This window comes from Pelophylax lessonae (genome assembly GCF_965119305.1).
Source record: "Pelophylax lessonae genome assembly, chromosome: 3".
In the NCBI taxonomy this organism is placed as follows: Eukaryota; Metazoa; Chordata; class Amphibia; order Anura; family Ranidae; genus Pelophylax; species Pelophylax lessonae.
Window position 1 is genome coordinate 148,810,082 of NC_138770.1, and position 26,277 is coordinate 148,836,358.

The 26,277-nt window shown below is 46.1% G+C and overlaps 1 protein-coding gene across 2 annotated transcripts in view; it reads left to right on the forward strand.

The window, feature by feature from the left end:
- MBOAT2 (membrane bound glycerophospholipid O-acyltransferase 2) overlaps positions 1-25,978 on the forward strand; it is a 416,068-nt gene extending 390,090 nt beyond the window's left edge. For both annotated transcript variants that reach the window (XM_082248995.1, XM_082248994.1), the window contains exons 10-13: positions 1,067-1,131; positions 10,964-11,096; positions 15,395-15,546; positions 24,963-25,978. In XM_082248995.1, the coding sequence (XP_082105121.1) occupies positions 1,067-1,131; positions 10,964-11,096; positions 15,395-15,546; positions 24,963-25,185 (573 nt within the window). In that variant the 3' untranslated portion in view covers positions 25,186-25,978. The remainder of the gene's footprint in view (positions 1-1,066; positions 1,132-10,963; positions 11,097-15,394; positions 15,547-24,962) is intronic.
- Positions 25,979-26,277: the final 299 nt, after the last annotated feature.

Here is a 26,277-nt window from a genome sequence, read left to right on the forward strand (position 1 = left end):
CTGTAAAAGGTAATATTATCCAAGTGTTTGGTAATCATTAGGGATACATTATTTTAAGATTTGATGAATCTCATTATTTTTTTGATTCATTGGCTACTTTGACATAAATAGTTAATCTGGTTGAAAAAAGACAGTCCATCTAGGATTTAGGCCCCTTTCACACTTGCGGACCGCTTAGATCCGCCTGTGAGTTTTTCAGACTTATCTGAACGGATGCCCAATGCATCCCTATGGGGCATCGGATGTCAGCGGAGACATGTCCACTGACATCCGATCCGGTCCGTCTAGTCTGGACGGATGGAAATCCTATTTTCCATCTGTCCAGCGGATCCGATCAGATGAGAACGGACCGCCTGTCCCCATAGAGAACAGCGGGGACCTGACAGCTCTGTCCCTGCACACAGCGCGGAGACAGAGCTGCCATCTGCCTGCTCAGTGGGGGATCGGCGAATCAATCCCCTGCTTAGAAAAACGGAGTCCGCCAACCCACTCCCATGTGTGAAAGGGGCCTTAGGAATATCTGTATCTGAGACTATAGCATCTGTCCATTTTTTGACACATTTTTGACAAAGTAAGGGCCTGTTTACTCTTGCCGTCAGGTGGCCGTAAAAACAGGTGATTGGGCTGCATCTTTACTGCACCCCCCCCCCCCCCCCTTAAGCTGCAAAGGCAAACTCTGTTGTATTCAGCAGACAGTACAGCCACCATGCACGACCCTTCAAGTGCATGGGGACGGTGGTGTGGCATTTACAGGGTGAAAAAACAGGCAGTAAGGAGTTGATATTTTGCCTCCTCTACTCTTGTCAAACACCTCTGAAAAGCAATCCATCATGGAACCATTTTCATAGCGGTGGCCAAGGCTATCGTCCATGTAAACTTAGCCTCACTTTCCTCCTCTAAGCTCGGTATCTTTCCTTTTATTTTTAAATTGTCTCATTCACACATGTAGTTCCCTTAAATCAGTTATTAGATACTTTAATCATATGGAGCCACTTAGAACTAATTCTTCAATAAAGACAGCAGAGGAACATATTTAGTGATTGCTAATGTTATTTTTTTATTTCAGTTTTCAACAAGCTTTAAGATGTTTATTGATAACTGGAACATACAGACTGCACTGTGGCTTAAGAGGTATGCTTCTTTTTGCTCCATATTGCATTTTTCAAGACCTATTGTTTTCTATTATTTACACTGCAGTCAAGATGTAGTAACAAAACTGTATTGTAGTTAAAGGGTAAGTTCACCTTTATCAAAAAATAATAAATGCATATCTATTTAATAATAAAAAATGTACATTTATTATTCTTTTTTTTTATTAGGAGCCTGTAAAGCATTGCACCCACGACCAGCAGATCACCGGTGCAATCTCAGGCTCCTGCAGACTCTCTGCGTAGCTGTCTGCCCCTACCTCATATGGGCAGGCAGTTACTAAATGACAGGAATCATCAATGAACTACCTAGCCCTGGTAGTTCATTGAGAACTACAAGCCGTCAGCTGCAATGGCTGAAGGTGATTGTAGTTCCCCCATTCACAGAACTCTGAATTGAATGTGCATTGTGTTAAAGCAGCCCTTTAAATGGGTTGTCAGGGCACCAGAACAGACAAAGTAATGTGACTGCATCTTTTTTTAAAATGCAGTGCACCTCATTACATGATAACACGTTACAATGCATTGTGATGTTTTGTATAGTTGCCATAAAATGAATGGCATAACAATGCACCAGTTCGCCAAAAGTATGTTATCACACATGTTACTGCAATGCGATTGAGTGAGACCAGCCCCAATTGGCACTAACCCCTTCCAATTCCTCGAGCTACGTGCCCTAGAACCAGAGCCAACGTTCTTTATATAGGAAAAGCTGACAAAATATGTTTCACTGATCTTCTAGAATGGATATAATTTTACTCGTATCCAGGCATTGTTAGAGAGATTTTTCTCACCTATTATCTGGTAAACCATCATCAGCAAACAGGAAGTGAGGGAAAATCACTCAAATGAAGTCCCGCTGTCAGGGATACCACATGCAGGCATCCAGCAAGGGTGATCAGATCAATTGGCTGCACTAAGGAATCAGGACACAAACGAATAAGGTGCAAATACATTTAATAAGCAAATTACATATTCCAAATAGCAACACCAGTGGACGAAAACAAGTAACAAAATATAAATGTAACAGCAACCCAGTGGCGTCGGCAGGGGGGGGCTGACCTGGGCTATAGCCCTGAGTGTGCTCCCCAAAAGCCCCGGGTCTCCTGTTGCTTTTTTAAAATGATTAGCCCCGAGTCCCAAAGCCTGGATTTGGCCGAGAACTCGGGCTACATACCTCAGCAGTGTAAGATTTATAAAGCACATCCAATGATTGGTGGGCAATCCAGGGCAGCCGCAAGGAGAGTTAATGCAGCTGTCAAGTTTCAGCATTGATGTCGGGTGTGGGCGGGCCGGTATGCCACGCCCACCTTCCTCCCCAGACAGCTTCTGTTTCTCTATGCACGGAACAATGGGGCGGAGCCCCGCATACCGGTCCCGCCCACACCCGAAATCAATGCTACTTGACAGCGGCAATCACTCTCCTTCCTTGCGGCTGCCCCAGATCGCCCACCAATCACTGGATGCAGTGGAGTAAAGGGCACTGTGTAAAGGGCAGGCAGTGGCAGCTCCTTCAGTGCGGGGACTAGCGGGGGCGGAGCCACGGCGGGAAGGGGGCGGAGCCTTGGCGGGAAGAAGGGGGCGGAGCCTCGGCGGGAAGAAGGGGGCGGAGCCTCGGCGGGAAGAAGGTGAGTGCCCATTGCCCAAGTGTGTGTGCTGGGTAGTAGAGGGATGGGGAAGCTGCATATAGAGGAATTCATCTTTCTCTATTCTTTCTGCAGCTGCTGAATAACTGATTCTCCTCCTCTCCCTCCTGCAGGAAGAATAGGGAAAGATCAATTCATCTATATGCAGCTGCCCCATCCCCCTCCTATACAACTTCTTTTGCTGGCTCACCAGTGCTCTTAACCCCCCCCCCTCCAGTGTTCTAATCCCCCCTCACTGCTCTTATCCCCCCCCTGCTCTTATTCCCCCCCCCTCGATGCTCTTATTCCCCCCCCCTCGATGCTCTTATTCCCCCCCCCTCGATGCTCTTATTCCCCCCCCCCTCGATGCTCTTATTCCCCCCCCCTCGGTGCTCTTATTCCCCCCCCTCGGTGCTCTTATTCCCCCCCCTCGGTGCTCTTATTCCCCCCCCTCTGTGCTCTTATTCCCCCCCCCTCGGTGCTCTTATTCCCCCCCCTCGGTGCTCTTATTCCCCCCCCTCTGTGCTCTTATTCCCCCCCCTCGGTGCTCTTATTCCCCCCCCTCGGTGCTCTTATTCCCCCCCCCTCGGTGCTCTTATTCCCCCCCCTCGGTGCTCTTATTCCCCCCCCCTCGGTGCTCTTATTCCCCCCCCCCCTCGGTGCTCTTATTCCCCCCCCCCTCGGTGCTCTTATTCCCCCCCTCGGTGCTCTTATTCCCCCCCCCCTCGGTGCTCTTATTCCCCCCCCTCGGTGCTCTTATTCCCCCCCTCGGTGCTCTTATTCCCCCCCCTCGGTGCTCTTATTCCCCCCCCCTCGGTGCTTATTCCCCCCCCCCTCGGTGCTCTTATTCCCCCCCTCGGTGCTCTTATTCCCCCCCTCGGTGCTCTTATTCCCCCCCCTCGGTGCTCTTATTCCCCCCCCTCGGTGCTCTTATCCCCCCCCCTCGGTGCACTTATCCCCGCCTCAGTGCTCTTAACCCCCCCACCCAGTGCACTGGACTGCCCCCTGTTCTTTAGCCCTCCCCCGGTGCTCTTCAGCTCCCCACTGTGCTTTTCATCTCCCTCCCCCCTATGCTCCCTGTCCCCCCCAGTGCTCTCCACCCCCTGCGCCTTCCAACCCCCCTGCAATGCTTTCCAAACCCCCTCTTAATACTCTCCAGTCCCCCACCCCCACCCCCACCCCACCATGCCCTTCAGCTCCTCCAGTGCTCTCTGCTTCGCCTGTGCTCTCCGGCCCCCCTAGTGTCCTTCTATCTTCTATCATGTCCTCAGTCTCTGAGCATCTCTTGTATCATGTCTGCAGTCTCTGACCGTCTCTTGTATCATGTCTGCAGTCTCTGACCGTCTCTTGTATCATGTCTGCAGTCTCTGGCCATCTTCTGTTTAATGTCCTCAGTCTCTGACCATCTCCTGTATCATGTCCTCAGTCTCTGACCCTCTCCTGTTTAATGTCTGCAGTCTCTGACCATCTCCTGTATCATGTCCTCAGTCTCTGGCCATCTTCTGTTTAATGTCCTCAGTCTCTGACCATCTCCTGTATCATGTCCTCAGTCTCTGACCCTCTCCTGTTTAATGTCTGCAGTCTCTGACCATCTCTTGTATCATGTCTGCAGTCTCTGACCACCTCTTGTATCATGTCTGTAGTCTCTGACCATCTCCTGTACCATGTCTGCAGTCTCTGACCATCTCCTGTATCATGTCTGCAGTCTCTGACCATCTCCTGTACCATGTCTGCAGTCTCTGACCATCTCCTGTACCATGCCTGCAGTCTCTGACCATCTCCTGAACCATGTCTGCAGTCTCTGACAATCTTCTGTAACATGTCCTCAGTCTCTGGCCATCTTCTGTTTAATGTCCTCAGTCTCTGACCATCTCCTGTATCATGTCCTCAGTCTCTGACCATCTCCTGTATCATGTCCTCAGTCTCTGACCCTCTCCTGTTTAATGTCTGCAGTCTCTGACCGTCTCCTGTATCATGTCCGCAGTCTCTGACCGTCTCCTGTATCATGTCCTCAGTCTCTGACCCTCTCCTGTATCATGTCCTCAGTCTCTGACCCTCTCCTGTTTAATGTCTGCAGTCTCTGACCATCTCCTGTACCATGTCTTCAGTCTCTGACCATCTCCTGTACCATGTCCGCAGTCTCTAACCATCTCCTGTACCATGTCTGCAGTCTCTGACCATCTCCTGTACCATGTCTGCAGTCTCTGACCATCTCCTGTACCATGTCTTCAGTCTCTGACCATCTCCTGTACTATGTCTGCAGTCTCTGACCATCTCCTGTTCCATGTCTGCAGTCTCTGACCATCTCCTCTACCATGTCTGCAGTCTCTGACCATCTCCTGTACCATGTCTTCAGTCTCTGACCATCTCCTGTACTATGTCTGCAGTCTCTGACCATCTCCTGAACTATGTCTGCAGTCTCTGACCATCTCCTGTACCATGTCTGCAGTCTCTGACCATCTCCTGTACCATGTCTGCAGTCTCTGACCATCTCCTGTACCATGTCTGCAGTCTCTGACCATCTCCTGTACCATGTCTTCAGTCTCTGACCATCTCCTGTACCATGTCTTCAGTCTCTGACCATCTCCTGTACCATGTCTGCAGTCTCTGACCATCTCCTGTACCATGTCTGCGGTCTCTGACCATCTCCTGTACTATGTCTGCAGTCTCTGGCCATCTCCTTTAGCAAGTCTCCAATCTCATACTCAAACTTAAACACATTGCTAATAGTATTAGCTATCTATTTATGCTGAAGGTAGGACTATGCAGGGGAGGGAGGCAGAGAGTGCAAAAGGGGGAACTGTGATTAGAGAGACGGAGGGCCACTGCAAGGGGCACTGTGATGGGGGGGGGGGGGGCTGTGAAATGTGTGCAATAAATATTCTTGAAAACATTACAAATTTTTGTGGGTGTTTTTACATTTTAAAGTTGGGGGGTGCCAGATATAGGATCCGCCCCGGGTGCCAAATGCTCTAGGTACGCCACTGATTGGATGTGCTGTAATACATTTTCTTTCTAAAAAACCCCAGTGAGTCAGCGCACAATGAAAGAGATCTCAGAAGAAACTCAGACCGAGTCAACCAATCGCAGCAAGACCTCCCAAACTAAAATAAGAAAGGGGTCTCACCATAAATATGTACCAATGTTTAAGAATGACCAAATAAATCTATAAGCAGCTAAAAAATCAACTGATTGAAGCAAACAACATATAAAATCCAACTCTTGTAGGCTGATCCGATTCCTTAAAAAAATTCTTAAAAAATCCTTAAAAAAATTCCTATATTTGCCTAGGATATATGAAGATAGGAAAATATATCCAACTTATAGACAACTCCCAATCTATATTAAAAGACGTGTATGATGCGAATCCTAAAATTGATCCAATTCCTTAACACTAATCATAAATAAGTAATCTAAATATCTGTTCCCAGTGGAATTATGGCTTCTTTTCCTAAAACAATATGAGATGAAAACAGGCTAAATAGTCGCGACAGCCGACTGGATCGCAATACTAGTTCGTAATTCACAAATATAGCCAATATTCTCACAAATGAATCAGTGATGATGCATGTGTACCCAAAGATCGTAAAGCTGTTGCAACTATTTAGCCTGTTTTCATCTCATATTGTTTTAGGAAAAGAAGCCATAATTCCACTGGGAACAGATATTTAGAGGGGGGCAGATATAGGGTGGTATGGAGAGGAGCGGAGTACAGGGAATCAGTCATGGGGTGGTATATTGAGTTGGTCTCACCTTTGCATCTGTAAACAGCTTCCACTTTTCTGGGAAGGCTTTCCACAAGATTTTGTATTGAGCTTGTGAGAACTTGTGCATTTTTGAGGTCAGGTACTGATGTTGGACAAGAAGACCTGGCTGTTTACATTTACGCCAAAGGAGTTTAATAGGATTGAGTTTAGGCTGCATTAATTTATGTTCCATCTGATGCCGGCAGTACTCCTCTCCATACCACCCCATGTCTGACCCCCTGTACTCCTCTCCATACCACCCCATGTCTGACCCCCTGTATTCCTCTTCATACCACCCCATGACTGAACCCCTGTACTTCTCTCCTCTCCATACCACCCCATGTCTGACCCCCCTGTACTCCGCTCCTCTCCATACCACCCTATATCTGCCCCCCTGTACTCCTCTCCATATCACCCCATGTCTGACCCCCTGTACTTCTCTGCTCTCCATACCACCCCATGACTGACCTCCTGTACTCCTCTCCTCTCCATACCACCCCATGTCTGACCCCCTGTACTCCTCTTCATACCACCCCATGTCTGACCCCCTGTACTCCTCTTCATACCACCCCATGTCTGACCCCCTGTACTCCTCTCCTCTCCATACCACCCCATGTCTGACCCCCTGTACTCCTCTCCTCTCCATACCACCCCATGACTGACCCCCTGTACTCCTCTCCTCTCCATACCACCCATGACTGACCCCCTGTACTCCTCTCCATACCACCCCATGTCTGACCCCCTGTACTCCTCTCCATACCAACCCATGTCTGACCCCCTGTACTCCTCTCCATACCACCCCATGTCTGACCCCCTGTACTCCTCTCCATACCACCCCATGTCTGACCCCCTGTACTCCTCTCCATACCACCCCATGTCTGACCCCCTGTATTCCTCTTCATACCACCCCATGACTGAACCCCTGTACTTCTCTCCTCTCCATACCACCCCATGTCTGACCCCCTGTACTCCGCTCCTCTCCATACCACCCTATATCTGCCCCCCTGTACTCCTCTCCATATCACCCCATGTCTGACCCCCTGTACTTCTCTGCTCTCCATACCACCCCATGACTGACCTCCTGTACTCCTCTCCTCTCCATACCACCCCATGTCTGACCCCCTGTACTCCTCTTCATACCACCCCATGTCTGACCCCCTGTACTCCTCTTCATACCACCCCATGTCTGACCCCCTGTACTCCTCTCCTCTCCATACCACCCCATGTCTGACCCCCTGTACTCCTCTCCTCTCCATACCACCCCATGACTGACCCCCTGTACTCCTCTCCTCTCCATACCACCCATGACTGACCCCCTGTACTCCTCTCCATACCACCCCATGTCTGACCCCCCTGTACTCCTCTCCATACCAACCCATGTCTGACCCCCTGTACTCCTCTCCATACCACCCCATGTCTGACCCCCTGTACTCCTCTCCATACCACCCCATGTCTGACCCCCTGTACTCCTCTCCATACCACCCCATGTCTGACCCCCTGTATTCCTCTTCATACCACCCCATGACTGAACCCCTGTACTTCTCTCCTCTCCATACCACCCCATGTCTGACCCCCTGTACTCCGCTCCTCTCCATACCACCCTATATCTGCCCCCCTGTACTCCTCTCCATATCACCCCATGTCTGACCCCCTGTACTTCTCTGCTCTCCATACCACCCCATGACTGACCCCCTGTACTCCGCTCCTCTCCATACCACCCTATATCTGCCCCCCTGTACTCCTCTTCATACCACCCCATGTCTGACCCCCTGTACTCCTCTTCATACCACCCCATGTCTGACCCCCTGTACTCCTCTCCTCTCCATACCACCCCATGTCTGACCCCCTGTACTCCTCTCCTCTCCATACCACCCCATGACTGACCCCCTGTACTCCTCTCCTCTCCATACCACCCATGACTGACCCCCTGTACTCCTCTCCATACCACCCCATGTCTGACCCCCTGTACTCCTCTCCTCTCCATACCACCCCATGACTGACCCCCTGTACTCCTCTCCTCTCCATACCACCCATGACTGACCCCCTGTACTCCTCTCCATACCACCCCATGTCTGACCCCCTGTACTCCTCTCCATACCAACCCATGTCTGACCCCCTGTACTCCTCTCCATACCACCCCATGTCTGACCCCCTGTACTCCTCTCCATACCACCCCATGACTGACCTCCTGTACTCCTCTCCATACCACCCCATGTCTGACCCCCTGTACTCCTCTCCATACCACCCCATGTCTGACCCCCTGTACTCCTCTCCATACCACCCCATGACTGACCTCCTGTACTCCTCTCCATACCACCCCATGACTGACCTCCTGTACTCCTCTCCATACCACCCCATGACTGACCTCCTGTACTCCTCTCCATACCACCCCATGACTGACCTCCTGTACTCCTCTCCATACCACCCCATGTCTGACCCCCTGTACTCCTCTCCTCTCCATACCACCCCATGACTGACCCCCTGTACTCCTCTCCATACCACCCCATGTCTGACTCCCTGTACTCCTCTCCTCTCCATACCACCCCATGACTGACCTCCTGTACTCCTCTCCATACCACCACATGACTGACCCCCTTTACTTCTCTCTTCTCCATACCACCCAATTTCTCACCCCCTGTACTCCTCTCCATACCACCCCTTGACTGACCCTTGACTGAGGGGGCCATTGGGTGGAGCTTGGGCGGTACTTACTTTTAAATATGGGAGGAGCTTGGGCGGGGCTTACTTTAAAATGTGGGAGGGGTTATCAAATTTATCTTCGGGCTGAAGCCCCTGGTCTTTTTCCCACCTAGCAACGCCCCTGCAGCAACCCCAATAGAACCTAACAAACTATATACAAAGGGATGGAGCAAACAATAGCAGGACAGGGACAGGAGACAAGGAAAGCAGGGAGCCAGGTACAGGAAGCAGGATGCAGGGAACAGGACTCAGGATCAGAATACAGGTTTCAGGATGCAGGTTACAGGATCAGGCTCAGACAGGGACACGGCTAGCAGAGAAAATACTGAAGCACTGAGCCTCAGTGAAGGGCGGGCTTATATTCCCTCAGCAGTCCTCCTCAGGTGCAGCTTAATTAAAAGAACAGTCCAGCTGCTGGGAGACACCCGCTGGTGGGCTCTGGAACTGCGCCCCTCAGTTCCAGGAACAACAGTGTCACCAGCAGGTGACCCACATAATGACACTGATCCTGACACCTGCATAAAAGCAAAATCCTGGACTGATTCTCCCTCCCAATTCTATCCAAAATATTAAAAAAAGGTAATAATAGAGTTCTTTATGACTGGAAGAGGTGGCTGAGCTCTTTGTACTTCAGCTGTGAGCTTCTCTTTGCCATAACTTTTTATTTTTGTTTCATGCTAAGATGGCTGCAGACAGGGCTGCTGATAAGGTGGTAGCACCTGCTCAGGCCTCATAAGTTCAACGGGGGACCCCGAGCAGCAGGAGTGGGCGCAATTACTGGAACCAATCCCCCTGTGGCCCTCTATGCAGGAGTGCTTCCTGTTAATTCACGCTGAGGCTGCAGAAGAGGAATTGAGGAAATGATGTCTTCAATCTCTTTTTCTGTCTCAAAAGTGAGGCGCTGGGTGTCTGTTAAGACCCCTGATATTTTACCAACCCCCACAGTGCTGTTTAAAAAAAAGGTAAAAAAAATTGTCAAAAGAAAAAAATAAGGGCTCATTCTCACAGGTCTGGTTGCATGAATGAGTGGTTTGTTCATGCCGCTAGAGCCGCCTGTTAGGCCTGGTTCACTGTTACTGTCAGCTAGGCTGTATGGGGCCCCATAATTTCTAACAGTAGCCCTGGATTCAGACACATGGTCAGGCTATGCTGCTGGAGAATGAATTTATCTTCCATAAAGCTCACATTTCATGGTGCACAATTCCATGGTTTGCAGGGACAGACACCAATGTGTAATGTTTCACGGAAGCCACACTTTAAGGCCTCTTTCACACAGGCAATCGGTTTAGGTACACCTGTCAATTTTTTAGGTGGACCTCTGTGTAAGTCCGTGGGAAGGTGGATGTAAACGGACAAGCGTCCATTTACTTTCACTTACCTCCGAGTCTGTAAAGGCCAGAAAAAAAATTGAAAAGCACTGCATCCTTGTCCTTTTTTCCAACCCAAACGTGACATGTTGAAGTTAGTCATATGTAAACAGACACAAGTCCTTTTACATCCAGCTATTCCTAGTCTAATATGAGTCTGGAAAGCTCCTTTCCTTTTATGGACCTAAGCACTAAACGGATATAGAGGTCCCAAAAGTTGTATCCGTCTCATTCTACTCTGATTAAGCAGGGGATCTTTTCACTGATTCCCTGATGAATAGACCAGACAGCACCGGTGTGAAAGTGGCCTAGCTGTTCTTGGGGTTAGTCATTTGTGTGGCTGTATTGGGAATAACTGTATTTCCTTTGCTCCTCAGAGTATGTTATGAAAGAGCCACCTACAGTCCTACAGCTCAAACTTTTCTGCTGTCAGCTATTTGGCACGGCGTATATCCAGGGTATTACATGACCTTCTTCACTGGCAGTTTGATGACACTGGCAGCACGAAATGTAAGTAAAGTCAATCTAGATACATTTTTTTTGCTTGCAAACCCAGTTTTTAAATATACATTCTAACTTGTATTTCTCTCAGGTCAAAGCACTTCTCCCTCTTGTTTATCCACCCTTGTTCTTCTTTTTTGTCTTTTTGGCAACCATTAGATGCTGAAGAGTAGATGCCTAGTTTTGAGGTCATGGGGCTCAATGAGTGCAGGCATGGGGTGTGCTGAACTGTCACATCCATAATCGAGCCTGTAGGTACAAGAAGATGGTGCCATCTGAGGATGACCAGAGCATTGTTTTCATGTAATATGTTTTACAGACTTGAGAGTTTACAAATGGAGCATGTTTTATTTAAAACGAACATCTTCTAGTTCCACTTTAAGCAATCAGTTATCTGGTCTGTTTTAGGCTGTATCTTATTATAACGTACAACATGGTGTGACAAATTTTGTGTGTAGGAATTTGAGTGGCCCTCAAGAGTCCAGGCCTTGGCCCTACTGAATACTGTTACAGTGAATTTGATGCCAATGCAAGTCATGTCCTCTTGTCCAACATCTATACCTTACCTCTCAAAGGTTATTTCAGCTAAATGAATGAGCACACATTCCCATAGACATACTTATGCAAAAAGCCTTCCTGGAAAAATGGAAGCTGATACAACCACAAAGGGGGCAGCTCCATTTTTTATTATTCATGGTTTTGGAATGGGATGGCTATCAAACTCAAATAGGTGTGATGGACAGCTATCCAAAAGATCTTTGTATTTTGTACAAGTTCACTATAATAATGTTACTTATTTTTCATTAAATTCAATACAGAACTAACCAGCAAGGTATTATACTAAAGATAAAATTAGGGTTGACACAAGTAGGACTAGTGATCTTCAATATCTCTGTCAGATTTTGTGGCTGAATAACAAAGCATTTGTAAATATTTTGTTTGCATTGGCGTCACAGTGCAACAACTTATTAATAGTGCCTCTCAGGTTCTTATATTTTCAGGGACAATATTTGCTTATATCTGCAATTGCTTTATAGAGCAATAATTATTAATATTACAGGTACTTATATAGTACTATCAATTTATGTAGCGCTTTACATATATACAGTGGGGATCGAAAGTTTGGGCACCCCAGGTAAAAATTTGTATTAATGTGCATAACGAAGCCAAGGAAAGATGGAAAAATCTCCAAAAGGCATCAAATTACAGATTAGACATTTTTATAATATGTCAACAAAAGTTAGATTTTATTTCCATCATTTACACTTTCAAAATAACAGAAAACAAAAAAATGGCGTCTTCAAAAGTTTGGGCACCCTGCAGAGTTAATATCTTGTACTGCCCCCTTCGGCAAATATCACAGCTTGTAAACGCTTTTTGTAGCCAGCCAAGAGTCTTTCAATTCTTGTTTGAGGTATCTTTGCCTATTCTTCCTTACAAAAGTCTTCCAGTTCTTTGAGATTTCTGGGCTGTCTATCACGCACTGCTCTTTTAAGGTCTATCCATAGATTTTCAATTATGTTGAGGTCAGGAGATTGTAAAGGCCATGGCAAAACCTTCAGTTTATGCCTCTTGATGTAATCCCCTGTGGATTTCGAGGTGTGTTTAGGATCATTATCCATTTGTAGAAGCCATCCTCTCTAACTTCAGCTTTTTCACAGATGGCATCAAGTTACCATCCAAAATTTGCTGACATTTTATTGAATCCATTTTTCCTTCTACTCGTGAGATGTTCCCTGTGCCACTGGCTGCAATACAACCCTAAAGCATGATTGATCCACCCCCATGCTTAACAGTTCAACAGAGGTTCTTTTCATTAAATTCTGTGCCCCTTCTTCTCCAAACGTACCTTTGCCAAAAAGTTCAATTTTAACCTCATCGGTCCACAGAACTTGTTTCCAAAATGCATCAGGCTTGTCTATATGTTCATTTGCAAAGTTCAAACGCTGATTTTTGTGGTGAGGACGAAGAAGAGGTTTTCTTCTGATGACTCTTCCATGAAGACCATATTTGTACAAGTATCTCTTTATAGTGGAATAGTGTACCACAACTCCAGTGTCTGCCAGATCTTTCTGGAGGGATTGTGCAGTCAAACGTGGGTTTTGAATTGTTTTTCTCACAATCCTGCGAGCTGTTCTGTCTGATATTTTTCTTGGTCTTCCAGATCTTGCTTTAACTTCCACTGTTCCTGATGACTGCCATTTCTTAATTACATTCCGAACAGAGGATATTGACATCTGAAAACGCTTTGCTATCTTCTTATAGCCTTCTCCAGCTTTGTGAGCGTCAACTATTTTCAGTTTCAGTTTTCTAGACAATTGCTTAGAAGATCCCATGGTGCTGATTGTTGGGGCAAGGTCAGATGAGTCTGGGCATTTAAAACCTTTGAGATTGACATAACCTGGTCTTCCCAGACGATGATTGAGAACAATCCATGACACTGGCAGGTCTCAGCCTTGCAAAGGGGGCAGTGCATGCTATAAATTCTGCAGGGTGCCCAAACTTTTGCAGACGCCATTTTTTTGTTTTCTGTAATTTTGAAATGTCAATGATGGAAATAAAATCTAACTTTTGTTGACATATTATAAGAATGTCTAATCTGTAATTTGATGTCTTTTGGAGATTTTTCCATCTTTCCTTGGCTTCTTTATGCACATGAATACAAATTTTTACCTGGGGTGCCCAAACTTTCGATCCCCACTGTATTGTACTTTCAAATCAGTCCCTGACTTCAAGGGGCTTAGAATTTAAGGTCCCTAACTCACATTCATACATACAGTATATTGGGGCCATTTAGACAGGAGCCAATTAACCTACCAGCATGTCTTTGGAGTGTGGGAGGAAACCGGAGTACTCAGAGGAAGTCCACGCAGGCACAGGAAGAACATGCAAATTCCATAGTAGTAGGTAGTGCCATGGTTGGGATTTGAACTGACAACCCTAGTGCTGCTTGGTGGAAGTGCTAACCACTTTGCCACTGTCCTAAAGAAGAAATATTTCAAAGCTGAAATCATGGCAGATATAAATAACACAACTTTATATTGCTCTATATTCATTAAAATTTCCTTAAAGTGATTGTAATGTTTTTTTTTAACCACTTCCATACCGGGCCTATTCTGGCACTCCTCTCCTACATGTAAAAATCATCTTTTTTTTGCTAGAAAATTATATAGAACCGCCCCAAAACATTATATATGTTTTTTTTTTAGAAGAGACCCTAGGGAATAAAATGGCGGTCATTGCAACTTTTTATGTCACACGATATTCGCGCAGCAATTTTTCAAACGTGGTTTTTTTTTTTTTGAAAAAAAAAAACGGTTTCATGAATAAAAAGAAAAAAAACAAAACACTAAAGCTAGCCCAATTGTTTTGTATTATGTGAAAGATTGTAAAATGTGTATATTGTGAAAGAGGGGGAACCGGTAGATGCACCAGAGGGTGGTGGGAGGGGGGGGGGCCGCCTGTAAGAACGATCAAGCCGCTGAACTGCCGCTATGATTGTTCTTGTGGTGCAGGGAGTCGCCGGCTGGAAAAGATGATATCTATGATGATAAGCTGCAGGCATCATTCAGATATCTCCACTCAGAGTTCAGGGTGTCATATGATGTCCTTGGGCTGGAAGGGGTTAAAAAAGAATATACCTGTTATATTCACCTGCTCTGTGCAATGGTTTTGCATAGAGCAGTGCTGATCCTCCTTTTCTTGGGTCCCTTGCCAACGCTCCTGGCTCCTCCTCTTCTTGTCTTCTTGGTGTGATACCATAGGAAGCTGTTCCTTTGGTGGCACACCTGCAGGCTCGATCCTGAGGCACGCTGCCTGTGTCCATAAACACACACAGCATGGCCCGGTCCAGAGAGAGAGATCAGGTAAAAAAACTGCTGCCTTTAGAACCACTTAAAAAAAATTAAATTCAAGCTAAATAAATTCGACATGGTATCAGCCCCTTCCAATCCTTGTAGAGCAGAGTTCAGGCTGGGGGGAGAGAAGCAGCAGAAGTAGCCAATTAGTTGTGCTAATAAAAGAAGAAAGCAGGGTCATTGAGAAATGAGTTTATCAGTCTGCTGCTTCTACTTTCACTGTCCAATCACACAGTGGAGGGGTGGTAGAGAAGACCTGAAATGCAGCACAGAAAAATCAGGTCTGCTTCCCTGACAGATAGGGCTGGGGTGTGTGGCAGAGTTGTGTGAATCTCAGAACAGGATGGACATAAATACAAATACTTTTGAAAGGTTCATATGCCCCTTTTGCTTATATATACAGTATATATATTTAACAGCATAATACATCATTATTTTTTCCTTTTGCAGATTAGAAACAATGTTCGACACCATTTTCTACAGTCTCCTGAACTCAAGTTTGTATATGATGTCATGACGTGGATAGCAACACAAGTGGCAATCAGCTATACTGTGGCACCATTTGTGCTCTTATCAGTAAAACCTTCTCTACAGTTTTACAGGTTAGTATGATAATCAGCTGCCTCAGTGGCATGTTGACTCACATGAAGACATTTAGAGCTTTGAGATCTTAAATGGGGCGAATGCCCTCTTTGGACTTGTGAACAGGTTAGGATAAAATTCTTGGAACCATTGTGGTAGCCCAGGATAACCCCCTCCCACTACCGGCATGTCTAAATGATATGCTAATATGCTAGGAGAATGGATGCCCTTTCCTGCAGTGCTGCTGCATTAAAGACTAACTTATTTTTTGCTAGTATCTTTTTTCCTTCTTTGATTTTTGTGTCAATCAAGACTATCCTCCAGACAGTTGCCAGAGCTTTGCCTCCTTGATTGCAACTTTCTGGCACGGTTGCCCTTGCAGCACCACATCTAGTCCCCACTGGACTGGATGTTGTGGGGATAAAATGTAATTAACACTAGCATCCACCTAGGTCATTTTCTAGACTCTGTTCTAGTGAAAGTTAACTGTAGAAGTGCTTTCCAGATAAAAATTCACTGGCATTGCCTCAGCAATTTAACCCTCAGCTGTTACCAGCTGTCCAGGTTACATGGGTTCCTGACGCCCTGGCTCTTACCCTGAGCCTATACGTTACCTTACTGCCATGCATGCAGTTGCAACATTTTTGATTCCAGACATGGGTAGAGGACAGTCCTACTGTACAGTACACCTCCAGCTTACATTCCATTAATGGCTCTGGAGCTGTTTGCAGCGTGCCTACTGACAATGCCAATCTCTGCAGCCTGAAATCATGTTATCCTCTACTCTTAGAATCTGTCCCATTCTTAGAGTCCTTTTTAGCTCTATTGGGTTTGACTGGACCCCTTGTCCTTTCGGCTGAGGTTTTACCATGGTCATGCAAGACTTTATCACCCAAATTACTCAGTTATTTTCTGGCTCTGATTGCAGGAGTCACAAGCATGCTTCCATGCCCTCCCCTGTAGATTTAGTATCTGAATTGCCTGTGGCTTTAGCAGCTTCCAAGCCTTCAACGGCAGAAACTCTGATTCTGAGTAAGTTCAATCTTTCCTGAGGAGTCAGTCTTCTGTTTAAAAATGACTATTTTAGGTCTTATTGTTGAAACTAGAGGATGAGCTTGTTGCTTTTACCAGTCTTAAAATTCCTATGGCCATTATGAGTTTCATTTTCATCTACTTTTTCAACTACATCTCTATGGAAACCAGAAGCTTCCTGGAAAGCTGTTTGCTCTTCCTAAGCGCTTATTAGCTTTGATTCCTTTTGGTAATTTTTTTTTTATACATAAGTGGTGTATTCCCACCGTAGATTAGCTTTGTCCCACTTTAACAAGCCATTACTATTTCTGTAAAGGACATGCCTTACTTTAAGGACCCTATCACTAACCACTTTGAGACCCCTTCCCTTCTTGCTGGGAGGTACTGCCATTCATCCTATTCTGGCTGTGTCCTTACTTTGTCTAACCATGTCTGACTTAAAATCCCTTAAAAGAGATCTAACTGCTACTGTAGTTCATCCCTCACTCATATTTGGAAATCTTCCAAATTTTGTAATCTACTTTCCTTCACCAGGGAGACTTTCTGGCTTTTGTGAACATCAAAGATGCTTAACTACATTAAATTATCACTATATTCTGGAAACTACAGAAATTGTCACTAGAACCAACTCATTGTTTAGAGCATCTAAGCCTAGTCTTGCACACACCTCAAGCCTGAGTGTTCTTCTAACAGGAGAAACCTCAGATTCTCTAGTCTGTGATACAAACTCTCTAGTTAAGGAGCTAACTCTCAATTTTTGCATGGGAGTTCTTGGTTGCCTCTTTTGAAGCAGTTTCATTTGCCCAGTTTTACTCTAGATTTCTAAAACACAACATTCTGTAGACCCAGACTCTGGACAGACCAGTTCATCTATCAGTGAGGAATAGGTTGTACTGGTGGCTCAGGAATGTTGCTTCAGACTCAAGAAGGTTTCCTCTTTTTTTTTCTTGGAGGATCCTAACAACCTATGCCAGATGCAGGGGATTTTGGCTTTGAAGGAGTCTTGTCTCCCAAACAACATTGTGTATCATCAGGCGATTAAATCGGATCAAATCCTGTCCTTGGCAGAACTTCATGTTTAACCCTGTGAGCTGGGTACATTCTAGCTGTAGACAATTCTTCTTTAGCCGGCAGCACCTGGACCTGGAGGAGTGGACCCTAATCCTGAAAGTGTTCCAGGACCTGTGTCAGGAGGTTGGGTAACTGAATGTGGACCTCCTGACAGCCAGGTTCAACAACAAACTGGACTGATTTGTCTCAAGGGACAGGGATCATCTAGTAGAAGCAATAGATGCTGTGGTAGTTCAGTGAGATCAGTATACCTTTATCTATGCTTTTCCCCTCCTGAAACCTCTCCTTTGTCTGCACTTTGGTGATCCTCATTGCTTCAGAATGACCTAGGTAGATGTGGTACACTGACCTAATGCACTCCGTGAGCTCTACTGGATTAGTAGGATCATCTGTCCCAATGACAGATTTGCCATCTTGCTTACTGTAAAGGATATAAAAAAATAAACAAACACGAGAATTGCCAGTTACGGCTGTCTGCTCTGTCCCTCCAGAGCTCACTGGAGCACTGGGCTGTGAAGGGGGCAAGCGCAGCTAGCTCAGGCTCTCAGGGGCACTGCAAGAGGCTGAGCCACCTGCCAGTCTGGCATATAGGCAGATTCTATCATTGTTGGGATCCCTGCAGAGCCTGGACCAGCTCTGTGACGTCGGCTGAATCATGGTCACAGGAGTGCAAAACTAAGTGCACTCCTTTGACCCACAGGAAAAGTATGGCCAAAAGTGCTTTGACCATACTTCTCCTTTAACAATCTCTGGCTTAAAGAGCATGACTGTTGAGTCCCAGATTATGAAGCACATGGGCATCTCTGAGTCTGTAATTTCTATGCTGCTAAAATCTAAGAAGTCCACTTCTCCCACGGTCCACCATGGAAGACTTACTTTACTTTTTGGGGCTTCCACCCCAGGAGTTGTCCCATTGGATGAACCCTAACCTTCCTAAATCCTGTTCTGGACCAGCATTTGGCTCTCAGCACTATCAATGGTAAGGCTTCTACCGTTTCTGTTCTGTTTCAGAAACAATTAACCTATCGACCTTTGCACAGGTAGTCTCCCATGTAGCTTTCCTGTCTTTTCCTCTGTGACTTTTTGGGATCTAATTCTGGCTTCTTCTGCACTAAAGAATTCAAAATATGAACCTATTGGAGACCTTCCTTTCTCTTCTTTCATCTAAAAGGTTGTGTTTCTTAATCCATCATAAGTCCACTGTCTGAACTGGTAGGCTTAAACTACAAGAAACCCTTTGTTTTTTTTTCATAGTGACAAGGTGGTTTTAAGACCCAGGACTTCCTTTTAGCCAAAAGTAGTTAACTGAAAATCAATTTCCATCCATTGTCTGGCTGCAAGAATTTCTGAGTTACTGTGTCTTTCAGGAAGACTGATTCCATTGTTCTATTCCCAGACATACCCAGTAATAATGCACAGGCTTCTCTTTCCACCATCTCTGGGTAGCTCAAATAGACCCTCTTCTGTTAACATATTCCCTTTGTTCTCCTAGGCCAGTGATGGCGAACCTTGGCACCCCAGATGTTTTGGAACTACATTTTCCATGATGCTCATGCACTCTGCAGTGTAGATGAGCATCATGGGAAATGTAGTTCCAAAACATCTGGGGTGCCAAGGTTCGCCATCACTGTCCTAGGCTAACATGATGCTTGCTTTGAGCGCGAGGTTCTTCAGCTGGCTCTTTGAGCTACATGCAGTCTCTAGTTTAGATTAAAAGCTTCCTGTATCCCTCAATGGACAAGAAAGAAAATAGGATTTATATACTTCATAGAACTCTTTTCTTGGAGTGCATTGAGGGATACAAGACCCACTCCTCTGTTTTTAGGATAATGTTTTTGTTGCTGCTTTGCTATAAAACTGAGGCATGTTCATAGTGGGAGGGGTTATCTTAGGTTGGCCTACAGTTTTTTTTTTTTTTTGCCAGTGTCCAATCCTCCTGTAGGTGGATGTATAACCTGAAGGTTAAAGACTTCCTATGACCCTCAGTGGAGTACAAAAAAACAATTTTAACTATAATACTATTTTTAAATCAAAACTGGCCACTCAATCTGATTTTACAATGTAGCATAATTTTAAGGCTTTATTCATTTTATATGTTATCTTGATGGCCCTCGCATCTCAAACTGTAGTGGTTTATAAAACTAAAGGAAATTGTACATTCAGATATAACTTGAGTGGGCAGGTTAAAATAAAACTTTGTATTGGACAAAGTTTTATTATTATAAGTACCTGAAAGCCACTCGGCATTTAGGATGCACCCATCTCCAGAGGGAGAGTAGAGAAAGGGGGGACATATGATGTCATTTGAAAACACCTAGAGAGAAGGTATGTATAGGATTTTTCTCTAGCGCTAATCGACAGACGTAGTCCTCGGTGATACACCACCTTCGGGTTATGTTACCTCCGCAGGAGCAGGACTAGACAGGAAATTAAAAGCTCTGGCCACACCCTAGGGGCAGTCCCAGAGGGTATATCCTCTCTCTCTCTGCCTCAGCAAATCAGTTATTTTCTGTCTAGTTAGGAGTAAGGACCTAGATACCTTGCTGGGATCTTAGGTCCTGGCAAGAAATTTTTTTCTAAAAGGATTTTTGGACAGCTTTTTTTCTCCAGTGTTCCTGTGAGATCTTCAAGCAAGAAAGCTGAACTGGGCGACGGGCTGGATGTTGAGATCCGGTGGTCACCCCAGTTCAGCCTACGAGCGCGTGCAGGCCATAGCTCCGCGCTGAGTCGGCCGCGACAAAGTCCCATTAAAGGACTGAACCCGCGAGTTAAACGTCTCGCTGAAACGCCAAAGACCATGAGTCACGGCGTCTGTATCGGTCGACAGCCCTCCCGCCCCGGTGGAGAGGGGTACTGTCAGGAGTTGGTGCCCGCCTGGTTCCGGTATGGTGAGTAGTATGTTCCCCCTGTTTTCCCTGACGGGTTTTGTGGTGAACGCGGGCCCCTCTCTGTATGGTAAGAAAGAGTTTCTTTCTATCCTATAACATGTCACAAATCCTCCTACTTTGAGTGTGATTTTATGTGTGCAAAAGCCAGGAGGCTTGGTTTGGGAGCTAACAATCTATTGTATACATGTTTTAAAGATGTAATCTGTGGCATTCTGGGAATCTTATGGGTTAAGTATAAGCTACCTACCAGTCAGAAGCCATGGACATGTAGACTGCCTTCCAAGTCAGATCTCCAGCTAATAGCAGGCCTCCCGAACGGCCATGCGGTCCGCCAGGGCCGGTACCGCCAAACACGCCATATCCCCATGCAGAGAGAGTGTTGTGTGCCTGCAGCACACCGCTAGTCAGCACAGGCCGCCGCCATTTTTTTTGCTGGATCGCACGAGCCGCCATTTTGGCGTAGCCTCGTGTCTCCAGCATGGGGGCGGCCATGTTTTAGGTGATTCTACACCTCGTGGAGCTTGGGGGAGGCGCCGGAAGGCGTACAGAGGGGCGGAGCCGCCTCCTTTCTTCCTGGGCAGCCAGCCAAAAGACTTCCTGTTTGTCTAAGACAGCGCTGTAAGCTGTTGCAGTTCAACTCTGAACATCAAGTGGTGAGCCTGGGGGTCTATCTCTCTCTCTCTCGATCGATAGGGATCCCTAGCAGGTAACACTAAGGGGTTTTTTGTGGCGCTGAGGGTCAAAAAAAAAAGTTTTTTCTTTACTTTGAATTATATCATCCAGGAAGTAACTGGAGTTATTATGGACCCTGCCACACAGATTCCCCCACCTGTTTCCCTCGAGGGGGCCTCGGGACCCGCCGGTGTACAGAGTATAGAGTCATTTACAGCAATTTTGGAGTCTATGGTGGCTCGGGTGGAGGCGGCCTGTCAGGGACGGGGGTCAAGGAAGCGACCCCCGCCTACCCCTATACTATCTGACACCTCTGACTCTGATTCAGAGATGGTCACTGCAGTTGCAGGTTCCTCTGCAAGGGCTGCTATCCCAGGTAAAGCCCCCTCAGACAGTGAGGAGGACGCTTCTTCTCCTGCTATAATTCAGGAAGAAGCATTGGTGGACGCACTAGTTGTGGCAGTGCAAGAAACCTTAAAACTTGAGGCTTTACCGGCAGAGGCAACTGAAACAGAGAGGCCTTTTGGGACTAATAAGCCCATCAAGACGGCGAAGGCTTTTCCTGTACCTAAATGTTTTGGAAATCAGATTAAAGGAGAATGGGAACATTCTAAACGTACCTTTACTATTTCCAAGCGTATTGCTAGACGCTATCCGTTTGAGGAATCCATCATTAAGAAATGGACGGTACCACCAGTCGTGGATCCGCCTATTTCCAGGCTGAATAAAGCCACGGTTATTCCAGTGGAGGACACTTCGTCCTTTAAGGATCCGGTGGATCGAAAGATAGAAGCGGAGTCCCGCACTATCTTTTCTCTGATAGGGTCAGCATTTAGACCAGTAATTGTTATTAGTCTAGTTTCCCAGACACTTACAGAATGGGCGAAAATGGTACGCCAAGATCTTAGGGGAAAAGATATTCCCCAGGAGACATCTGATTTGATAGAACAGATCATACAAGGGCTACGGTTTATCTGTGACGCAGCCTTGGACACTACTCCCTTGTTAGGGCATGCATCTAAGTTAGCAGTGATCCTCAGACGTGTGCTGTGGTTAAAATGCTGGTCAGCTGACCTAGGTTCCAAAAAGACTTTGACCAATCTCCCTTTCCAGGGGAATCGTCTATTTGGAGCCAACCTAGATGAAATCATTAAGGATGCCACCGGGGGCAAGAGTACTTTTTTGCCACAGGCTGCAAAAGCTAAGGAACCTCGCAACAAGCGAGGACCTTTCTTTACCGCCCATAAAGGACGCCCGGCTGGTACTTCCGGGAAAGGCAAGACTCCTCCAGGAGGGTTCAAGAAGGGCTGGTCGGACAAGCAGAGGACCAACCCAGCCAAACCCGAAGTAAAGGAGTACACAGCCTGAAGGTGCGCCCCCACCCAATTTCAGGGTGGGGGGACGTTTTCACCGGTATTCAGGACATTAGATCGAGCATCAACCACTACTACCGGTGCGATTCTTCCCTTCCAACATTTAAGTACAGGAAGCGGTAGTTACCGTTCCCTGTATAGATCTTTTCCTTTACCTTTTCCCAAGATTAGTCCCGATACCTCACAGGAATCGGATCTGATTGACCAGATAGGCCAAGTAGCCTCTAGTCGGGTGACTTCGGTCCCTGAGGTTCAACCAGAAAAGATCACCTTGCCTGATAACTATCAGGTATCTGATAAATGTGTGGGAACAGAAAACGACCAGACTTTCTCGGATGGTCGGGGCCAGATACCTCTAGGGACGCCTGGTTCAGATCCAATCAGCGCCAGTGGTCCTAGAAATTCTAGGCTGGCCTCTTCAAGCCGGCCTGGCCGACTTGGACAGGTTAGTCGCAGACGTTCCGTGGGAACTTCGTCTCAGGGAGTGTCTGTAGTCTCAAGGACCTATTTACCTTCGTGCTTTACAGTCGCTGGTTTTAATGGCCTGGCCATTGAGACCCAAGTACTGAAGGACAGAGGTTTGTCTACTTCTGTCATTCCTACCCTTATTAAAGCAAGGAAAGCGACTTCCAGCAAAGTCTATTATCACACATGGAAGACTTATATTGCGTGGTGCGAATCTTTAGGATTTCCTCCACGTACCTATTCGGTGTCTCGAATATTGGCCTTTTTGCAACAAGGGGTTGAGCAGAAGCTAGCCTTGAGTACCATCAAGGGTCAAGTTTCAGCATTAGCAATCTTCTTTCAGAAACCTTTAGCTACCAAATCCTTGGTGCGGAATTTCATCCAGGGGGTGCGGCACCTGGCTCCCCCAGTCCGCGCGCCCTTACCGCCCTGGGATCTTAATTTGGTTTTGTCGGTTCTACAGAAACCTCCCTTTGAAAACATCAGGGAGATTCCCTTGCTTACTTTATCCCAGAAGGTGGTCTTCTTGGTGGCTATTACTTCTGCTCGCAGGGTGTCAGAACTGGCTGCATTATCATGCCAGTCCCCATACCTAGTGATTCATAGGGATAAGGTAGTACTTCATCCTAAGCCATCTTTTCTTCCTAAGGTGGTTTCAGATTTTCATCTGAATGAAGATATTGTACTACCTTCCTTGTGTCCTCAGCCCAAGCATCATCGGGAACATGCGTTGCATTCCTTGGATGTGGTTCGGGCAATCAGGGTATACCTGAAAGCTACGGAATCATTCCGTAAGACGGATTCACTTTTTGTGATCACGGATGGCCCCAGAAAGGGTTTGCCTGCATCTGCCGCGACCATTGCAAAAATGGATTAGACAAACGGTGGTACAGGCTTATTCTATTAAGGGTCAGAGTCCTCCGTTCCCTGTTAGGGCGCACTCCACTCGAGCGCTCAGTACTTCCTGGGCCTTTCGCCATCAGGCGTCAGTGGTCCAGGTATGTAAGGCGGCCACTTGGTCGTCGGTACATACCTTTACTAAATTCTATAAAATTGATGTGACGGCATCGGCGGATGCCTCATTTGGCCGCAAGGTTTTGCAGGCCGCAATTTGAGGAGACCGGTGGTCTACCTCGAGGGTTTTTTTCTGTTTGAAAATTTTTTTTGTTGAGTCTCATCATTAAGGATGAGCATTGTAAACTTCTAGTTGGCACCGGTTGGGCCTTCTAGATTGGGATTTGATTTCCATTTTCCCACCCCTCAGTTGTGATACTGCTCTGGGACGTCCCGAAGGTGGTGTATCACCGAGGACTACGTCTGTCGATGAGCGCTAGAGAAAAATGGATTTTTGTAAAATCTTACCGTAAAATCCTTTTCTCTTAGCTCATCGACAGACGTAGTCCCCGCCCCTCTGTTTTGGAGTTGGGTTGGGTTAAATTCTCTAAGCACTGCTTTTTCACATAACTGATTTGCTGAGGCAGAGAGAGAGAGGATATACCCTCTGGGACTGCCCCTAGGGTGTGGCCAGAGCTTTTAATTTCCTGTCTAGTCCTGCTCCTGCGGAGGTAACATAACCCGAAGGTGGTGTATCACCGAGGACTACGTCTGTCGATGAGCTAAGAGAAAAGGATTTTACGGTAAGATTTTACAAAAATCCATTTTTTTCATGGATGGCTGGGTGCTCCAAGGGTGACCTTGAGTTGGACTTTAAGGTCCCGGACCCCACATTGATCCATTTAACCACAACTGTAGATGCGTAAATCCATATTTCTCTCCATTTTTAGGACTGTTGAAAAGCATACTTAAGCAATGCACTTGATTCTTAGTAAAATGGGACTTTTCACCTTTTGGGAGAAGATACATTAGTTGTACATACAGAAAGAAGTGTTGATTTCTGATTCATTTAAATATATGTAATTTACTTTTTTGTTTAAGCTCCTGGTACTACTGCCTCCATATTGTCTGCATATTGGTGCTGCTGACTATGCCAGCCCGGGCCAGAAAAAAAAGAAGCACAGAAAAGGAATCCATTGCTCCCCCTCTGGAGAAATCAAACCATGAAGAACCTATTTCTGAACAGAACAGCCATGTCACCACAAACAACAACAGCAGTCAGCGAGAAGAGACAGCCTGGAGACGCCCAAGTGCCCCCCAATGACTGCCACGTGACTTTTTGTATGTTTTTAAAATTCCATTTTTAGAACCTCCAACTGGTTTGTGAATTGTGCACAGAAGAAGACGGTATTAGAAAACATGCTGTGAGGATAACACTGCAAGGGAATCTCAATAACCCCACAATGCCATGCCATGTGGGCCTAGCCTTACAATATTTCCATTATTTTATAATGGGCACTCAGGACTTGTAACATATGCTCTTAGGACCATGTTACGTGTGTATTCCTTTTAACGAACGTATGACGTCTCCAGGCATTGCAGGGGTTACACAATTTGGGCACAAAACCTAAAGATCCAGAAAAATCTTTCAGAACCCTTCTGCCTTAATCCCTCTCTCTACTGAATGAAATCACTGACTTGTAAACATAAGTAATCTTTCTACTAATGGTGCTGCCAAGAAGGGTAGTATATCCAATGAGGAAGCAGTATTTTTAATAGTTCTATAGAATTGTAGATAGAGCTTATTGAAACAAGATGATTAACGAGACGGACCACCCTGTGTTCATTCAACCAGATGACATGAACCTGTATTTATAGCAATCATGTCAAATGACTGTTTTACTTTAAAGGATATATGCTTTCTCTGAGGAGTTGGAAGGTGAAGGGGAGAATGAAATGTGTCATGTAGAAGCAGACATTCTAGTTTGGAAATTGTATGTCTAACAGCTAGTTAGATGCACTCTCTATTAGAGTGTAGTAAAGTTATTTTTATGGCAAAAGTATTGCCCTGTGACCAGCTTCTGTCCCTCTTACACATTAGTTTCAACTAGGTACTGCAGGGATGAAGTAGGTACTGCAGGGACCTGTAATCTGGCTGCTTGGCAGGTTTTGTGGAATAGGCTGGGAATGGACATTTTTCATGTCCAATTCACAGACATGGGTTACTCAGCAGCAATATGAAGCCAAAGCCAGTATTACTCTTCTTATGCACTGGAAGTATCTAAGTGGACATGGGTCTCTACCCAGCTCTGAACTCTAGGCAGGTTGTAGGCTTAGGCTTAAGGGATGTAAAAGTCTCTCAGGCTAGGACTTCACAAAGGGAAATCACACTATGATCATACACCTTTTACCCTCT